Genomic DNA, 18,162 nt, shown 5'->3' with positions numbered 1-18,162 from the left:
ACCAGCATCACTATAAATTATGAAGGTCCATCCTCATTGAGCATCTGCTACAAGAATAGTTTAGCTGATCATTTGATTTGTTTAAAAAGGGAAATCCAGCCATTGTATGAGCTTTTAATTATTTGTTCATCCCTGCAAATGTATGGAGGGATTCTGCAAAACCCCCGAATGCATATGCCTCTTTCTTCATTCTTCACCACCTAGGCTTGGAGGAGAGAGACCCCCATGCACCTGGGCAGAAAGCGATCCCACTTGGCCTGCCTGGCAGAACTGCTTCCTAGAAAATTATTATTACTTATTTATACAGCACCAACAATGTACCTACAATGCTTCCTACAATACACTTATTCAAGGGGAATGAAAAGACTAGAATAAACAGACCAAGACAATCTTGAATAATCTTAAAAATAAAAAATAGCATTGTTGATGCTTTTTACATGTACCATCACTTTGAAAATCTAAAATTTGTTTGGGGAAACAAATACTCAATCTGCAGGTAAACCATCAAAATGTCATTTATTAGAAGATTAAAAAAAATTTAAATTTGCATAGCATTACCTGAAAGAAAGTTATTTACAAAGCATTATCTGCAGGCTCATATACACATCAGCATTCGTTGCATTGTATAAAGACATCATTAGCGAGATTCCCACAGCAGAACACAGTCACTGACGATAATAACAGGCCGCGTCTCATTATAACTAAAATCCGCAATTTAGATGGCTAAGGTGGCAGAGTTAATAAGGAAACTCGTCAATCTTTTGTCTGGCCATATTTGCAATTCCACTGCAATTGGATCAATAGTGAGATTCATATGTGCTGTAGAACATGGTTCCTTTTCAGAATTTTAAATACACTGATCCAAAAATTAAAGGGAACACTAAGATTACACATCCAAGATCTGAATGAATGAACTAATCGTATGACATACTTTCGTCTTTACATAGTTGAATGTGCTGACAACAAAATCACACAAAAATTCTCAATGGAAATCAAATTCATCAACCCATGGAGGTCTGGATATGAAGTCACACTCAAAATCAAAATGGAAAACCACACTACAGGCTGATCCGACCTTGATGTAATGTCCTTAAAACAAGTCACAATGAGGCTCAGTAGTGTGTGTGGCCTCCACGTGCCCATATGACCTCCCTACAATGCCTGGGCATGCTCCTGATTAGGTTTCGGATGGTCTCCTAAGGGATATCCTCCCAGACCTGGACTAAAGCATCCACCAACTCCTGGACAGTCTGTGGTGCAACGTGAGGTTGGTGGATGGAGCGAAAAACATGATGTCCCAGATGTGCTCAAAAGGATTCAGGTCTGGGGAACGGGCGGGCCAGTCGATAGCATCAATGCCTTCCTCTTGCAGGAACTGCTGACACACTCCAGCCACATGAGGTCTAGCATTGTCTTGCATTAGGAGGAACCCAGGGCCAACCGCACCAGCATATGGTCTCACAAGGGATCTGAGGATCTCATCTCGGTACCTAACGGCAGACAGACTACCTCTGGCAAGTACATGGAGGGCTGTGTGGCCCCCCAAAGAAATGCCACCCCACACCATTACTGACCCACCGCCAAACCAGTCATGCTGGAGGATGTTGCAGGCAGCAGAACGTTCTCCACGGCGTCTCCACACTCACATGTGCTCAGTGTGAACCTGCTTTCATCTGTGAAGAGCACAGGGTGCCAGTGGCGAATATGCCAATCCTGGTCTTCTCTGGCAAATGGCAAACGTCCTGCACGGTGCTGGGCTGTAAGCACAACCCCCACCTGTGGATATCGGGCCCTCATAACACCCTCATGGAGTCTGTTTCTGACCGTTTGAGTGGACACATGCACATTTGTGGCCTGCTGGAGGTCATTTTGCAGGGCTCTGGCAGTGCTCCTCCTGCTCCTCCTTGCGCAAACGTGGAGGTAGCGGTCCTGCTGCTGGGTTGTTGCCCTCCTACGGCCTCCTCCACGTCTCCTAATGTACTGGCCTGTCTCCTGGTAGCGCCTCCATGCTCTGGACACTACGCTGACAGACACAGCAAACCTTCTTGCCACAGCTCGCATTGATGTGCCATCCTGGATGAGCTGCACTACCTGAGCCACTTGTGTGGGTTGTAGACTCCGTCTCATGCTACCACTAGAGTGAAAGCACCGCCAGCATTCAAAAGTGACCAAAACATCGACCAGGAAGCATAGGAACTGAGAAGTGGTCTGTGGTCACCACCTGCAGAACCACTCCTTTATTGGGGGTGTCTTGCTAATTGCTTATAATTTCCACCTGTTGTCTGTTCCATTTGCACAACAGCATGTGAAATTGATTGTCCATCAGTGTTGCTTCCTGAGTGGACAGTGTGATTTCACAGATGTGTGATTAACTTCAGGTTACATTGTGTTGTTTGAGTGTTCCCTTTATTATTTTGAGCAGTGTATAATAATGATGGTAATTCTAAGCGGTTAAACACTAAAAAAAAAAAAAAAAAAATTGACTCTCTGGTCGGTGTCTCCTCAACAATAAAAGGCTCTGCACGGTTTTACAGCCTTTTAATGAAGTCTATGGAGGCTGTGCTGAGCCAACAGACTCCAAAGTCTAAACAGCCCGGTTGGGGAGATCTCCCTTGTGACTGGCACATTGTGCTGCAGGACACTGGGAGGCTTAATCACCCAGGAGGGTGATCTGCCTCCCAATTGTGTACCAAGCTCCCTGGACCTGCCATCCTAGGCCTCGGCATCTTTGGCAATCAAGTCCCCTGAAGTCCAGCTGCACAATGAGGCACAATAGTTACAGGAGAGATCTTTCCTCAACCGTTCAGGAAAGCTTCCATACATTGCATTAAAAGGCGCTGCGTACCGTTAAGATGCCATATTCCAGTGTCTTAAAGGCACATGGATCCTTTTGATGGATTCAGGATGCCAACTGCACAGGGGGTGCTGCCCTGGCTCAGAGCCCAGCGATTGGCTCCCTGTTATGCGACAGAGGGGCTGATGCCCGCTTGACCTGCCACCCAAAGCCTAGTCGACCTAGGCTAGAAAATGCTACTGAAGCTATGTAGGTCATCACAAAACTTTGTTATAAACAGAATTCCTTAGTCATCAAGCCATCAGCACAACAGAGGAGTATGTCCTGACATGCACACTCACTTAAATATATTTTTTGTGGTATTACTTGCTCTCGGTGTCTTTTGGTAGGTATAGTACTTTATTCCATTCGGACAAATCCATATCGAGCGACTGCAAGTCTTATTTTACTAACCCTACTGGGTGTTGTTGTGTCATCTTGCGCATGATATCTGTTTGTGTGCTTCTCAAGTAACAGAAAATATTAGCATGATCAAGGATTAACGCCTTTTAAGGGGTCTGCAATACATGAATACAGAACTATCACTGATACCTTCAGCTTTGCTTATTTGAAATGTCCCGTAACCTTTTTAAAAAGCATCTTATACTGTAGAAGGTACAGGCTGATTTATCAGGGCTACCAGCAAATCATGCTTTCTGCCATGACCTCACTTTCACAGCCCAACATGACAAAAATCTCCAACTTTAGCCAACTGGCCTGTCCAGAGGGACACTTGTTGTAGAGGTCATGGTGAGAGTCATGGCTAAGGAGCACGTTGTTTTATTTGACTTTCTGACTTAACAACATCTACTTATGGAATCGAATAAAGGTCCATCCTCAAGAAAGCAATTCTGGTAAAGATGATACCTTTATTGGCTAACTGACGTATAACGAAGGTTGTTAGCACTACCGGAGGACGCTCTAACCAGGTGTTAATCCACTTAGTGAACAAAGTAATACCATGTTTACTGGTCAAACAACCTAAGGTGTTTTACTTTCTAGGATATGTTGCTTGAGTCTCTAGCAATACAAATTGATTGTTAGTTAACTTATCTTAAAATGGTTATACAAGAGCAATGTGTGGATAAATAAATCAGTTAACGAGATACTTCAGTTTTCCAGGCAGCTTTTTAAACAAAGAATATGCATTAAAGTACTTTGTAAGTACTTAATTATACATTCATTAAACCTAAAAGTAAAATTCAAATTAATTAATTACATATCTTTAAGAGAAGCTTGTTATGTCCGGTCTACCCAGTGTACGGAATATGATGGTGCAATATATATATATATATATATATATATATATATATATATAAAATATAATAACAATGCGGATAAATAATCCAAGGAAACCAAATGTGGCACAGCATTAATCTACTGCATAATATCTAAAATTAAAGCTCTGATGTGTTTTAAAGTTCAATTTGTATCAAATATCTTAGCAATAAATAAGCAAAAATCTAATAAAGTACAGAGTCCAAAAATATATTTCAAAATTCCATAAATAATAAAATTGGCTGGATAGAGTACAGCCATAATATAATAATCTAACATCCAGTTATAAAATAGATTGCCACATTCCATATAGGCTCTTGTCTGATTTGTTATGGGGGGGGGGTACTACATTTTCTTCACTTGGAGACCTTATATCACTGAAAAAATGGATGTTTCACTTTGTAATGGCATTTACATTAACAGCACAATTGTCATTGTAACCAGCCAGAGACGACAACATGCTATCAAACCATACAGGTCTAGACCTAAGTGTGCTGTAGAATGTATCACATAGACACAGTTTATGGGGCATGGGAAAGATAGAAAAGCCTCAATGTTACTATGTTGGAAACCGTGATGCAATTCCCATCATCCTTGGCCAGAAATTCTATGCCTTCGTTGTTATTCGTTTAGTTTCTATGGATCATCAGTAAAGTATTTTCATCGGGTCCTCCCTCGGACCAACCCAGGGCAGTTCTCCAGCTGCCTCCTGATGCACTGCTTAACGATAGTTGCACAGGCAAAACATGTAACGGAGGTTGCACCGACAAGGCACAGTAATCCTGAGTGTAAACTAAACAGAGAAGATCGGAGTAATAGCTGATTAAGCAGTAGAGAGTCTAATCACCCAATAAGTGATTTGCCCACCAAACCTGCTTCCTTAGGCCTAGCATGCCTAATTAATCGTTAGTTGCAGCCCTACACCAAATAGTCCAAAATCTTTAAAGCAGAGCATCCCATGGGAGATCACACCCATCCCCCCTTGGCTAAAGACGGTCTTTCATTAAGAATACTTGAAATCTGTTTATACACCAAATTCTGGACCCTGAGCACGTATAACGGGATACACCAACTCCTCATCTTCGTCTGCAGACTTTAAGATCAATTGATATGCTAAGTATTTGGAATCATTAGGGCTTCAAAGTCAGAGATCATTTTGTAAATGGCAGATAATGATTACAAGGAGCTCTTATTTGCAAATATAAATCTTTCAAGTAGTCCTAGCCATGTCCCAAGTGAAATCGCATTTACTTTTAAATACGATTTTTTTCTGTATTTCAGATACTGCCTATTTTTGACACAGGATGTGCTGTGTGTTTTTAGAGACCTTACCTTTGAAGTCATACTCTACAACAGCTTTTATAAACACCGTTGGGAAGTAAATGTCAAGCCAAATTAGGACAACATGATTTACAGAGCTACTCGATTTATCCACCAAAAGAACGGACTTGATACATTTACAGTAAGTAAAAAGACATCAATAATGTGCAATCCTACAACACATATCTAGGCCAAAAGAAAGCAATGACACTAGACCACTCAATATGCAGTGCTTTTAATACAAAGTATAACCCTTCTAGTGCCAGACTATGGTGACTGGGATGTAGAAGTATTGCAATTTACTAAATATATGTCAGGATTCAGCCCCAGCCCTGCAAACTGCCAGGCATTGCTGCCCCTTTAAAAGGTCTGCCTGAAGTTGAACTCCTCTCCACAGCTAACTGTTTTGTTGTGTATCTGTATTTTATGTACCTTTGCCCTCTTTCCCTTATTCATCTGATGATCTCGGTTCCTCTCTCCTCTCCCCATGTCCCATTTGAGATATCCCATCCTTGTTTAAAGGAGACGTGTCTGAGGATCTTGGCTCCTTACTCCATCCCCTGTCTTCCTTGCCTTGTTCCCTGTAATTTGTGGCGTCCTGTACCATGTATGTCTTGTCTGGTTATGTTTAGAATACGTGTTCTGTGTATTTTATGTTCAGGTGTGTTGGTTTTGCTATATCCATGCCTCCCTCACCTGAAGCCTATGTCATTACCACACCTGACCTAACCAACAGGCTTTATATCCCTGCCTCTCAGTAACAGAGGTGTGAGTTCACTAAGTTACTTTGGAGCTATAGTTCATGCCTGACTCTGGATCTGTCTCTTGGATTTACCATTTTGCCTGTCTGTTTCCTTTTTGACCTGGACTGCCTATTGGATTTACATCTTTTGCTTGCTACCCGTCCCAAACCCTTTTGGATTCTTACCTGGAATATTCTAACTTTGTACTCCCCAGCAGTCTGTATACTTGATATGACTCCTGCTCTGCTGCTTATGGTGAGATGCATCTGCTTTGTTTAATATGCCTATATTCATACATTCAGCTTTTGTCTAATTTGTGAAGTGTGTGTCTATCACTGTGTGCGTTCTTACACTCCTGTGCTCTGGACTCCAACATCCAGTAAAGGCTGAGATATGATGGGCCTGACAATATATTTGAATTTGAAAGCACTAAGTAAACCACACAGAAAACCATGCATTCTTTCAAGCCTGCTGTTCTTGTAGCAAATGACAGTAAGCAGTGTGTGCATTTCTTCAATACCCAGTTAAACAAGTGTCTTTCCTAAAGAAAGTAATGTAAGCAAAGTAAACATTTCCAATGCATTTTATTTTTTTTACTAGAGCGTTAAACAAAATCTCTCATTGAACATGTTTGATTGAAAGCTATATGGAGTAGGGTATTGAATATTACCTACATAATTCTATATGTTTATCAGAATATCTGTATGCAAAAACACATGCGTGCAATTGTCAACCGCAATTTATGAAGTCAACTGGTTGGCTCTCCATAAAGCTTTCTTGATGTGCATGTACAGTCGTGTGAAAAATAAAGTATAACCTCTTTGCATTCTAAGGTTTTACATATCAGGACATAACAATCATCTGTTCCTTAGCAGGTCTAAAAATTGGGTAAATACAACCTCAGATGAACAACACATAACATATTAAACCAAGTCATGATTTATTCTACAAAAATAAAGCCAAAATGGAGAAGCCATGTGTGAAAAACTAAGTACACCTTATGATTCAATAGTATGTAGAACGACCTTTAGCACAGTAAAGAAGTAAGTTTGTTGTATGACTATGCGTTTTTCACATTCTATTGAGGTTGTATGTTGCAGGGTTTACTCAGCAATTTTTTTTTCTCGCTGAGTGAACTACGCATTATGCAGGGCTACAGCAGATAGTCTTGAAGTCTAAGATTGCCAGGCGTTACTCTTCATTATGCATAACAATTTCAGTAATTTAAAAAAACACACAACTGTCCTGCAAACTCAACTGCCACCACCCTCTCTAGCGAATAAAACGCCTAGTGTAGGATTCCACAAACTTCCTGCAGATGCAGGAGCCAGCCCCAAAATGCAGATACAAAGATCTGTCATGCTAATACTGTGGGATCATGTGATGTTGCTTCACATGACCCTGATAAGCTCCTGGCAATGCATAGAAAGGACCACACGACTGCTGGACACAAGAACATGTTGCCGGACTCGTAAATCTGCTCTCTATAGAGCTGGTTCATGTGTCTAGCAGGTGAAACCCTAGCCACTGGGATGTAATTCCTAGTCGCCATGACAACTTGGTTCCTTGGTATTGTTGAACCCTAAGTGTTGTGTACCGACCTAGAGAATCCACCTCCAGAAGGATACAGATGCTGTGGAGGGAGTACCAAAACGATCAAAAAACATAGTGCATAGTTAACACATATCAGGAAACATATCCATATGTGCTGCCTAGGTGAAACTTGTCAGCACAAACCAATCCAAAGATCTGCATAAGGTTTTTAAATAGGCATTAAAACATGCGTGATAATCGGACCACACAGTGCTATTAACTACCATATGACCAAATCTTCTGTTTCTATGTAGAATTATAAATCACACATTTTTTTTTCTACTCTCCATTACTACTTTGCCTACAATTTTAGATCCTAAAATTGTAAATATCCCCATTTTACAGAAATTTCATATTCAAACCCCAGGTCATCTGATCTTGTCTGCAACTTCATTAAAAAAAAGGTAATGGATTTCTGCCTTGATGTCACATTGTTCCATTAATTTAATTAAATGTTCATAAGTCTAGATAAGAGGTAAAATGAGTGCCTCTTATTCGGTGAACTGGACTGTCCCATGAGGGGCTGAAATTGCTGGCATCATCTGTAAAAACCCTGAAGAAATTACTAATCTATTCGAGTGATGTGACAGTAATTCCAAAGAATACTTAATGTATGGCTGAATTGGCTAAACCCTTTGTCCCTTCCTGAGCCCAGGTCTGTAACTGTATTGTAATATGATGAATACATTATTTCTGAAGCTATGTTACTGCATTTAAATAAAAAAGGATTTTTTTCCCGTATATTTCCAATAAGAGATACATGAGAAATGTCTTTCATCAGAAACAGCGATATCGGTGTAAAAACCAGAGCTGCCTACAAATTAAAGCGTAATTCTTAATTGACAATGGAACAATGAGGTTGCATCTAACTGGTTCTAGATGAATACACAAGGACTACAGGACAATGCCCCACCGAGATCCAGAATGAGGAGCAAACATGGTTTAATTCCACTGTGATGAGTTGATCTTTTTCTAAAGCAATACACATTTGAACATTCAGTCCAGAAACCATCCCTCCAGAACAGTCTATATTCATCTCTCATTTTCCAAGTCACAATATTGCAACTGCTTTGCTTGCTAGTAAGAAGCCAAAGTTAGGACCTGAGATTTCCAGGGGTCTAACAAGATGCCATCCTCTCGAGATGGTTTTTCTTCCATATTAAAATGTGAATTGATAGAGAAAAAGGATATTGGCATGGATTACGTTTGTGAGACTGTTTGGGGTACCAGACTGTCCATTTAATGGAGAGAAACAATGTTCCCAATCCTTTCCAAAGCACACAGCGAAGGTGGATTTCTAATACAGATAAATTGGTTGTGACCCGTGAATACTAGTTCACGCTAAATATAATGAGCTATGAAATGTAGGATTTGGGGCAATGACAGGCGCACTTTAAGATGAGTTGCACAGCACAAAGATTGTTATCAAATGAACTGAATTATGCGTCTGAGTCTGTCTATGGCTTTCCAGGATCATCAATCTTCCCCAGGTCTCTGATGGCATAAAGCACTCATGACTGATGATCTGCATTAAATGTAAGCTTGTACATGGTTAGTGCAGACATAAGCAAAACAAAAATGGAGTGCGGTCAAGGCATAGTCACCGTAAAGGTTTCTATTAGGGGTAAATTAATGTGGAATTACTTTAGTCAGACCTGTCTGATTGACAAGGAATACACAGTGGCTGCAAAATATTTGTGAATGTGGAGGCCAGGGCCGGCCCAAGGCAAAATGCCGCCTGGGACGAATTTTAAAATGCTGCCCCCCCCCCCATTATCTACCTTTCCTCTCCCCCCCCCCCCTTGTACTTACCTTTCAGCATTCCTGCGGCGAGTCTCCCTGTTCGGTGACCGACGCCGGCACCGAGACCGAACAGGGAGACTCGCCGCAGAGGAGAGAGAGAGGGGTACCGACAGCTTGGTAAGCGAAAAACTACTCAGCGCCCCTTTCTCTTTCGCTTAAAAAAAAAAAAAGGGCTTGGGGCGGCAAAGTGCATCCGCGGTGGGCCAGCCGAACTGGCCGGCACACCGAGATGCCATTGCAGCCGAGGTGGCTGTGAGTCTTAAAGTGGCGGTAAGACACGCTGGCCGCTTAATTCCGCCCAGTGTCCTGTTCCGTGTGACTCCGCCCCCTTGAGCGGCACGTCACATCATCATCAGTGTGATGGGCCGCTCGAGGGGGCGGAGTCCCACGGAACAGTTCCTCGTGACAGGTAGAAGAGCACGTTGGAGGACAGCAGCAGTGAAGGATGCTGCAAAAACGTAAGTATTAAAAAAATTAAGAAATAGTTGGGGTAATAGGCGGAAGGGGGGGCTGCATTGGGACAACAATTAACCCCTTAAGGACAATGGGCAGTCCCAAAACCCATTAAAAACAATGCATTTTGAGCCTGTACATATACGGGCTTTGTCATTAAGGGGTTAAATACAAAATGGGGGTGGCTATGGAGTATAAGTATACAACGGTGTGGGGTGAGTGGCTGGGTTCAATATAGATGGGTCATTAACAATGTGGGTCTCTCTCATTGTTGTACCATCCTTAAAAAAAATAAGTTGTCTCCTGAAAATAAGCCATAGTGTGTCTTCTTGAGGAAAAATAAATGTAAGACGGTTTCGGGGAAACACGGTACTTGTAATGTCCTGTCTACCAATTGTACAGAGCTACGGAATATGATGGCATTATATAAAACAAATAATAATAATTTAACATCAAAATGCCACTGCATTAATTGTTAGTGTTCAATCTTACTTCATCCCTTTGCATGGAATTGTTGCTTGTACCTGTATTGCATTCATTGTAAATGCTCCACCAGACACAACTAAAAAGTGAGAGATCTCAATGTATTCTTCCTGTGAAAATATTTTCCAAATAAATAAATTGGCGGAACAATAACCAAAAATGACGAGTAACATAACAGAAGGGGAGCACTGTTGGAATAACTAATAATAATATTATTATTAATTACTATTAATTAATAGTTGAATTTAAATATATTAATATATTAACTAATATATTTTTTAAATGTGGATCCAACACCCTGAATCTCCATGTTCTGCAAGAACACGACCAACATGCTCCTGCCGACCCTGACAAGTTCAATGAGCTGCACGTGTCCTGCCTGCAGCAACAGAATTCAGGAGGAACCAGTGCTTCAAGAACACAGGGTGTGTGAGGCCAGAAGCCCTGCGCGAAAGCGAAGTAACAACTCACAATAGCGCATACACCCATTATTAGACAGCAAGAACAGGCGACGTACAACGTACATTGTGTATGTAGTGTGAAGAACTGGGTAAATCAAGGGGAGACGTGGTAGATACCCACAACATCCTTTCAGGCAAAATGTTGAGGTATCACAATAAAGAATAATCCGCACAATGTCACCCTGAAGAACACATAAATATGAGAACGTTTTACAAAACACTTTTACAAATGCACCCACAATAATTCATGAGCCATATCATAACCATAACTTGTTTCCACATAACGTAATGATAATTTAGTCTTCTTCTTACAAGATAAAATATGTTCTAGAATAGATAAACTTAAGTCAACAGATGGTAACGGTTACATGGCTCATGGCTGTCTTATGAATATTCTCAAAAACCAACAGACTATTTGGAAACTGCACTTTAGACAACGTCTTACAATATATATATTTTTATATAAAAACATACACTTGTAAAGTACATATTTAAGGAGAAATAAAGGATATTCAGACAGTGTGCACTGATCTCTAAAATAAAAATCATAAAATACATTTTATGGCAAGGCTTTAAAAGGGTTTGTTACCCCCTAAACCCAAGATCTGATTTAAAATTATTTTATTCTCAATGCTTTTTTTTTTTTTTGCTTTTTAAACAAAGTAAAAAAAAGATCCTTACAGTGTTCCTAGACAGTCAAGTCTTGTTCTTAGACAGTCAAGTTGTCTTCCCAGACAGTAAAGTCGTGTTCTTAGACAGTCAAGTCGTCTTCCTAGAGAGTCAAGTCGTCTTCCTAGACAGACATGCCATGTTCCCAGACAGTCAAGTCGTGTTCCCAGACATGTCATGCTATTCCAACAGAGAAATTGTCTTATTTGAGTGACATTGCCTAATTTGTGTGAGTGATTTATTAAAATGATGCCCCATCCCAATGGATTCATAAAACGGGTACTTTTTGCATACCAGTTATATGTAGGATGTGGGGAAAGTGACTGAAAATCCAGTTAATGCAGGAAAATCCATGTTTGTGCAGATACCGGCATGCTCCATGGTGCGGTCTAAGATAGCATTTCTAATTGAATAAAGACATAGGATATAAAGTGTTTGGGACTTAATCCAAACACTGTCTAGTCTGAGATGACACGGATAATAAATAGATAAAGGTAAAGTCGCGTGTCTTGGTATCTCTCCAATAGCGCATATTTTAAAGATCCATAGCCCTTTGATTGGTTTTCCTGAACACTATTCAGCAATCAGCATAATTCTGTGTGTGATAACACATGGTGACATTTACATCAACTAACCTGAATGTTATGAGATCAGCATTTAATGCTGTACCTTCACTATCATCCCTTTTCATCTATCTGGAATATATTACTTAATGGAGAGAAACAATGTTCCCAATCCAATATTATATTCCATAGAAATCTACTCACTTGATTAACAGTATCACTGAACCCCAGGTGCTTATAATATATATATAAATATATATATATATATATATATATATATATATATATATATACACACTTATACATACACATACACACATTATATATATATATATATATATATATATATATACTGTATATATGTGTGTATATATAGTCATATACAGGTATATACACACACACACAGTATATATAGATAGAGAGCGCTGCTTAAATCCTTGGCGCTATATAAGTAAAAGATAATAATGCTAATAATAATAGCTCTATGTTCTCCCTCACTCAAAGCAAGTTAAATATTTGGTTGGTATAAATGGTACAACGTGGACACACACGTTAAGATGTTATGTTTAACATATGTGACAGTGACTGTTTTTCTCCAGGCAAGTAATATCTGTCTAATCACTGTATTCATCCATATTTACATTATATGTTACTTATATAGTGCCAGCAGATTGTGTACAGCTATTGCAATGAGAGAGTAAACATTACCAATAACATTAAACTGCCAATATAAACGAAACTCCTAATAATATTTACACGTTACTACATCCTGTTACAAGAAAAAGTGGTCCCTGATCCTGTGAGCTTGCAATCTATTAGCTCCATATTGATTTATTATTCGGCCGGCGGACTAGGAGCATGGCTTTCTATTGCAGACAAGGTAGGTGTATGAGGGGATCCTGCTGTTTGGCAGGCAAAGTGTTAATCCGGCATTCGCTACAAAGCGGTAAGGTACTGACTGTGAATTTGTTGGCGCTGGTCATTATCCTATTTTTTTTTTTTCTGTTTCTTCCATAATCACCATGGTTAACCATCCTCCATTCATATTTCCCCACTCCCAACACCATGTAATACAAAACTAGAGAGACAGGTAGTTTCACCCTCCGGGTGATTTCCACCGCCTGACACATTCCTGTCAAACAACTCGTATAGACAGGGAATGACATACAAAGAGGGCAGGACGCAGCGCCTATTGTCTGGAGCTCTTGTGGAAACCACATCTCATGTTATTAGCATAACAGCGGTGAAGCCTCTGTGAAGAAACGGAAAGGTTCAAGGTTCACAAAGTTCACAGAAGCCATGGGATTCCTGTAAACATTCACGGGGTGTACATAACAATACAAAGAACAAACCACAAACAGCAATGGGCGGCCCCCGCGGAATAAAATCCCCAAGGAGCTCATCCAGTGGAGACACCGGCCAAACATCACTCCTGGCATATACAGTGCGACAACGGGTGAAGTGTCAGGCGGTGCCAATCCCTGAACAGTCGCTGTTATCCATAGCACTCAGCTACGGGGCTGTACACATGTAGGGAATTGTACAATGTTACAAAGTTACAATGAAATCCACAACAGACATCTTTCCACACACATAACCCTGAGTCAGTCGGACAAACACCAGGGCAATCTTAATCCCATGCTACTCCCATCATCTCTACACTACAATTTCAGCCTTTAGACTACAACTCCCATCACAGCCACCCAACCACATTTAAAACACCCTGCCTGTTACTCCTGCAGGACAATAACGCTCATCAATACCAGCCAGCGCAACCTCAATCATCCAGGTTTGTAAAACATAAGCAGAAGCAGGTTGGTCTATTTTGTTGGAATAAAACTTCAGTCATCCTTAGAGGAAGGATGCTGAGACTTGTTATCTAACAGCATTTATTCTGCTTCCCCAAGTCAATATATATTGATGTATATAATGTGGCTGTTGTGGGTCAGGGATCTGCTGAAGTGCAGAGCAGGGGATCAGAAATAAACTTGAAGATACACCCAACTCCTATTTTATAGGATTATTGGCAGCCCCCCAATCCAAGATTTCCTGCACCAGTTGGGGTATTTTAGATCTATGAGTCCCCAGTAAGGTGTTTTCCCGACCAGCCAGGATCTGATCGATTATGAGGTCCGGATACTGCAATAATCTGCCCCTTCCTACCCCCGAGTCATAAAGCTGCCCCTCATGCCGCGTACTGATTCCCCCGACAGATACACAAAGCATCGAGGATCTGCCCCTGCCACCACGGACAGTCTGCTTCCACCACCGCCGGTACCCTCTCTATATACAAAGGACACACAAAGAAGCTGTAACGGCGAGCGGCCGAGCCTGCCACAGACCCCAAACCGGAAAAGTCACTCACACCGTAAAGATCATACATGAAGAAGAAGTTCCCAAGCCGTTCCGTGTTTATTCTGCAAAACTCGCGTGTAATTAATGATATGATGAGCAGATCCGTGACAGCCAGCAGCAGCCCTGCCTGACACACCATGTGCCTGGCTCCGCGGGCGGACAAAGCCCCAGCCGTACCCCCTACCCCACCCCGCCAGGCACCTACCTTCACCCCTTGCTGCTGGGTGGTAAGTGGCAGCTTGGATTCATCCAGCAGTAAAACTTCACAATAAAATTCCTCCGGGACCGCGCAGAAGCACCCCATCACTGATCCGGGCAGGCAGGGCTCTGACGGGAAGGCAGCAGGTGCTCAGAGCCACATTCAGGAAGCCAGAGCCCTCCGTGGGTAGTCGCGCTGCCCCCAGCCCGGACGGGCGCTGTGCATTTTCCGCAGGTATACTCAGCCTGTTCAGCGGACGCTCGGGTTGCCAAGGCTATAGAGCGAACCTATGGAATAAAGAACAGGGGGCGCGGTCTTGGAGGTGACGTCACTGTTCCAGGAGGCCGGCGTCCGCATTCTTCTTCATTCCAGGGCTGCCGATCCGTTCTGTGCGATTGGGCGAGTGCCAGCAGCAAGTGGCGTTAGCATACTCTGCCCTCTACTGGATAGAAATAGGTACTACCACACAACCTGATTCGTAGTTTGTGGGACATTTAACCAGAAAAGTTCCCGAACAAAGCTCTGTATAAGTTATGCATGTGCTTTAGACGCACAAAAAAAACATGGTAGTTATATATACTTTCTTCCATATTATATACAGTATATATTACCGGTATATAGATATATCTAACTATATACTGGTATATATGTCTGTGTCAAGAGCTGGCCATATAGGCAGATTAGGCCCTGAGCTGTTATAGAGCCACATTGCAGCTTCTTACAGGAGTGGGTGTAGTGTAGGAGACATAATTTATATAGGGGGTAAAAAGTCCTAAGGCCAGGCTTGATCTTCTCCCCTCCATTTACCTGTTTACCCTTTTTATCTCCTCTAATGAAAGCAACAATACCTTGGATAACTCATTAAACATGGAAGCCGTGATTAATGGGCACCTGACATGTGAATAAGACTTGTTAATCTAGTAGACATGAGACCGCAGCTCACAATACACAAACTTGTCTGGGTCGCTGTTGAGCGAACAAATGATACTTGTCCTATTATACTATTGTTGGCAGTTTCTTCAACAATTGACTGTTTCCTCCAGTAAACCTAGCGCCGTAAGTATTATATTTTAAGAATGAAATAGTATCAGTGACAAAATAAGTACAAGTTTCTAATAGGCACCAGGCAATCGTGGTGGATGCATTGTAGTAAGATGAGTTTAGCCTCAGTAAGGAGCAGAGTCTGGGGAAACATTCATTAGAAAAATATTAATGAGAATATTCAATATTTGAGAGCGCTCCAGATTACAGGGCATCCAATTTGGGACCCCTTGCTTTTAATAAGGCACATGATATGGTATTGGTAGCCCATGTCATATGAGCTCTATGTGTAACTGTAAACATTCTGCGCATACATATCCAGTTTGGATGGCCATAAATCCTCTGTGCCTATAATTTACATTAACCTAGAAGTCTTGACCAAGAGCTCCATTGAGGCACTAGCAATCCATGGAAAGCAGGACAAAAGAGATCTATACCAGCAATGGCTAGATTTCTCTCCTCTCCACCAAGTCACTAGGAATTAATGGTTACCCTGGTACTCAAGGTCCAATTGGAACTGGGTCAGAACCCCTTGGATGACCTGTAGCTACAGTGTCCATGTGTCCAAATATTTTTTTTCAACATATACAGTATAAAATGTGGTACTAAGTCATGTTGGCAAATATCGCACTCTTGCTTTAGCCTATCTGTCAGACCAACCAGCCGAAAACATGGACCCTATTGGTTTTATACCAGAAATCTATCTGCATTGGGGGGGGGGGCGTTTGGCTCTGCAGGGGCCTGAATCCACCCTTCTGCCCCACATTCCCTCAAGGTTGCCTTTAGGATGGACAGAGTCCACGTCTTCTGATTAAGGATCTCTGATGGTGTCATTAAAACAGCGGCTGATGGACACATAAGTGGGCAACTGAGGAATTCATGGGCTCTGGGCAATTACTTGCACAACATCCTCTCAAACTCTTGGAGTCTCCCTTTTTCTAGAATGATAGCTTCTCACCATTTGTCTCTCAGAATAGAAAGCTTAATGAAAGCTCATTGTAATTCCTGTCTCTAATTGTCTTTGTAAAGTTTACCAGATGGCTGCTTCCAGCAAACAGCCATTAACATTCCCAGGAACTCTCCATAGCTGGTGGCTCGAAGCTCCCCTCTATCTCCTTTTCCCCACAAGAAGAAGGAAGGGGGTGTCGCGATGTGAAAGGACATGGCTACTGGCTAGCCATGTGTATATGAAGTGCTAGCCCCAGCTAGACTTTAAAGTCGACAGAACATGAGCAGACAGTAGAAGTGATGAAACATAATTCTCCCTGTCAGGAATTGAGGACAATCACCTGGTCCCCCTGAGAAGCGTGTTCTACCTTGGGTAAAAACCAAGTTCTGGCAGTTACGGTAATTCAACTTCCCCTTCAAAGATACATCCTAGCGTCCAATGCAGCCTCCAAAATAAAAAACAATGCACGTTAGAGTACTTTGTCAGCACTTTAATACGCATTGACTGAATCCTATTAAAATTAGGAGAAACTGCAGTCACAAAACTGCAGCCCTCTGAGGTCCAACATTTCACATCACCGATTGCGTGGTTTAAGCTTGCATTAAAACCAACAGAAGGGCTTCATGCAAATGTGCACACAGGGGGTCTTGATCGATGCTCCCAGAACCCTCGCCCAGCCAGCAGTAGAGATGACTGGTGGTGAGTATATCAAATGCCAGGAGATACGTTTAGCTGAACACTTCTCATGGAAGACAAATTGCTGAGGGAGGGGGGAAAGGGGTTAACGCAGATGGGGAGGAAAACTGCAGCATCCCCCCCAAGCATTTGCAATCGGCGTCACACATCCTATACATTACAGTGCATATTATGGCTGGAGTGTCCTTCTAATAGGTTTGTGTAAAGAACGGAAGTAAACATTGTTATTCTGTATACAGGTCCAGATAGAACCTGTGCTAATATGTAGCATATAGGCCATAGGTCCTCAAGGCAACTGCCCCGACATATAATGATAAACATAAGCTTCAGGATGAGTCTCCAGCATTCTTCACTTGTTTCATGTGACCCCTGCATGACCTTCTGCACATATTGATCAAAAACTTTAGCTGAATGACCATCAGTGGGTTCTATTTACCTGTCATTTACTAAAATGAATTGTTAATAGATATGTTCAAAAGTTGCCATAGGGAAAGGTACATCAGTCATAAAGTGTCATATAATGAAATAATTTAAATGCTTTATAAAACAAGGGAGGTGATCTATTGTAATCAAATGGCTTCCAAACATTTTTCAGATGTTTTTCATATGATACATGTAATATGTTTCATACGGATTCATGTACGCGCCTGATCCTCCCTTTATTTTACGAGCATAAGGCTGAAAGCAGCTGACATCTGGCTTCATTACATGTTATCAATTTGT

At 41.6% G+C, this 18,162-nt stretch overlaps 1 protein-coding gene across 2 annotated transcripts in view; it reads right to left on the bottom strand.

The window, feature by feature from the left end:
• The window catches only part of LOC149302981 (band 4.1-like protein 4A), a 96,123-nt gene extending 81,265 nt beyond the window's left edge, over window positions 1-14,858 (bottom strand). For both annotated transcript variants that reach the window (XM_089481850.1, XM_089481851.1), the window contains exon 1: window positions 14,760-14,858. In XM_089481850.1, the coding sequence (XP_089337976.1) occupies window positions 14,760-14,858 (99 nt within the window). The remainder of the gene's footprint in view (window positions 1-14,759) is intronic.
• Window positions 14,859-18,162: the final 3,304 nt, after the last annotated feature.

The sequence above is a fragment of the Sceloporus occidentalis genome, unplaced genomic scaffold (assembly GCF_023333645.1).
Source record: "Sceloporus occidentalis isolate IW3139 unplaced genomic scaffold, rSceOcc1.0.p SCAF_16, whole genome shotgun sequence".
Classification (NCBI taxonomy): Eukaryota; Metazoa; Chordata; class Lepidosauria; order Squamata; family Phrynosomatidae; genus Sceloporus; species Sceloporus occidentalis.
The sequence above is the reverse complement of the archived record's forward strand: the minus strand, read 5'-3'. Positions and strand labels throughout refer to the sequence as shown.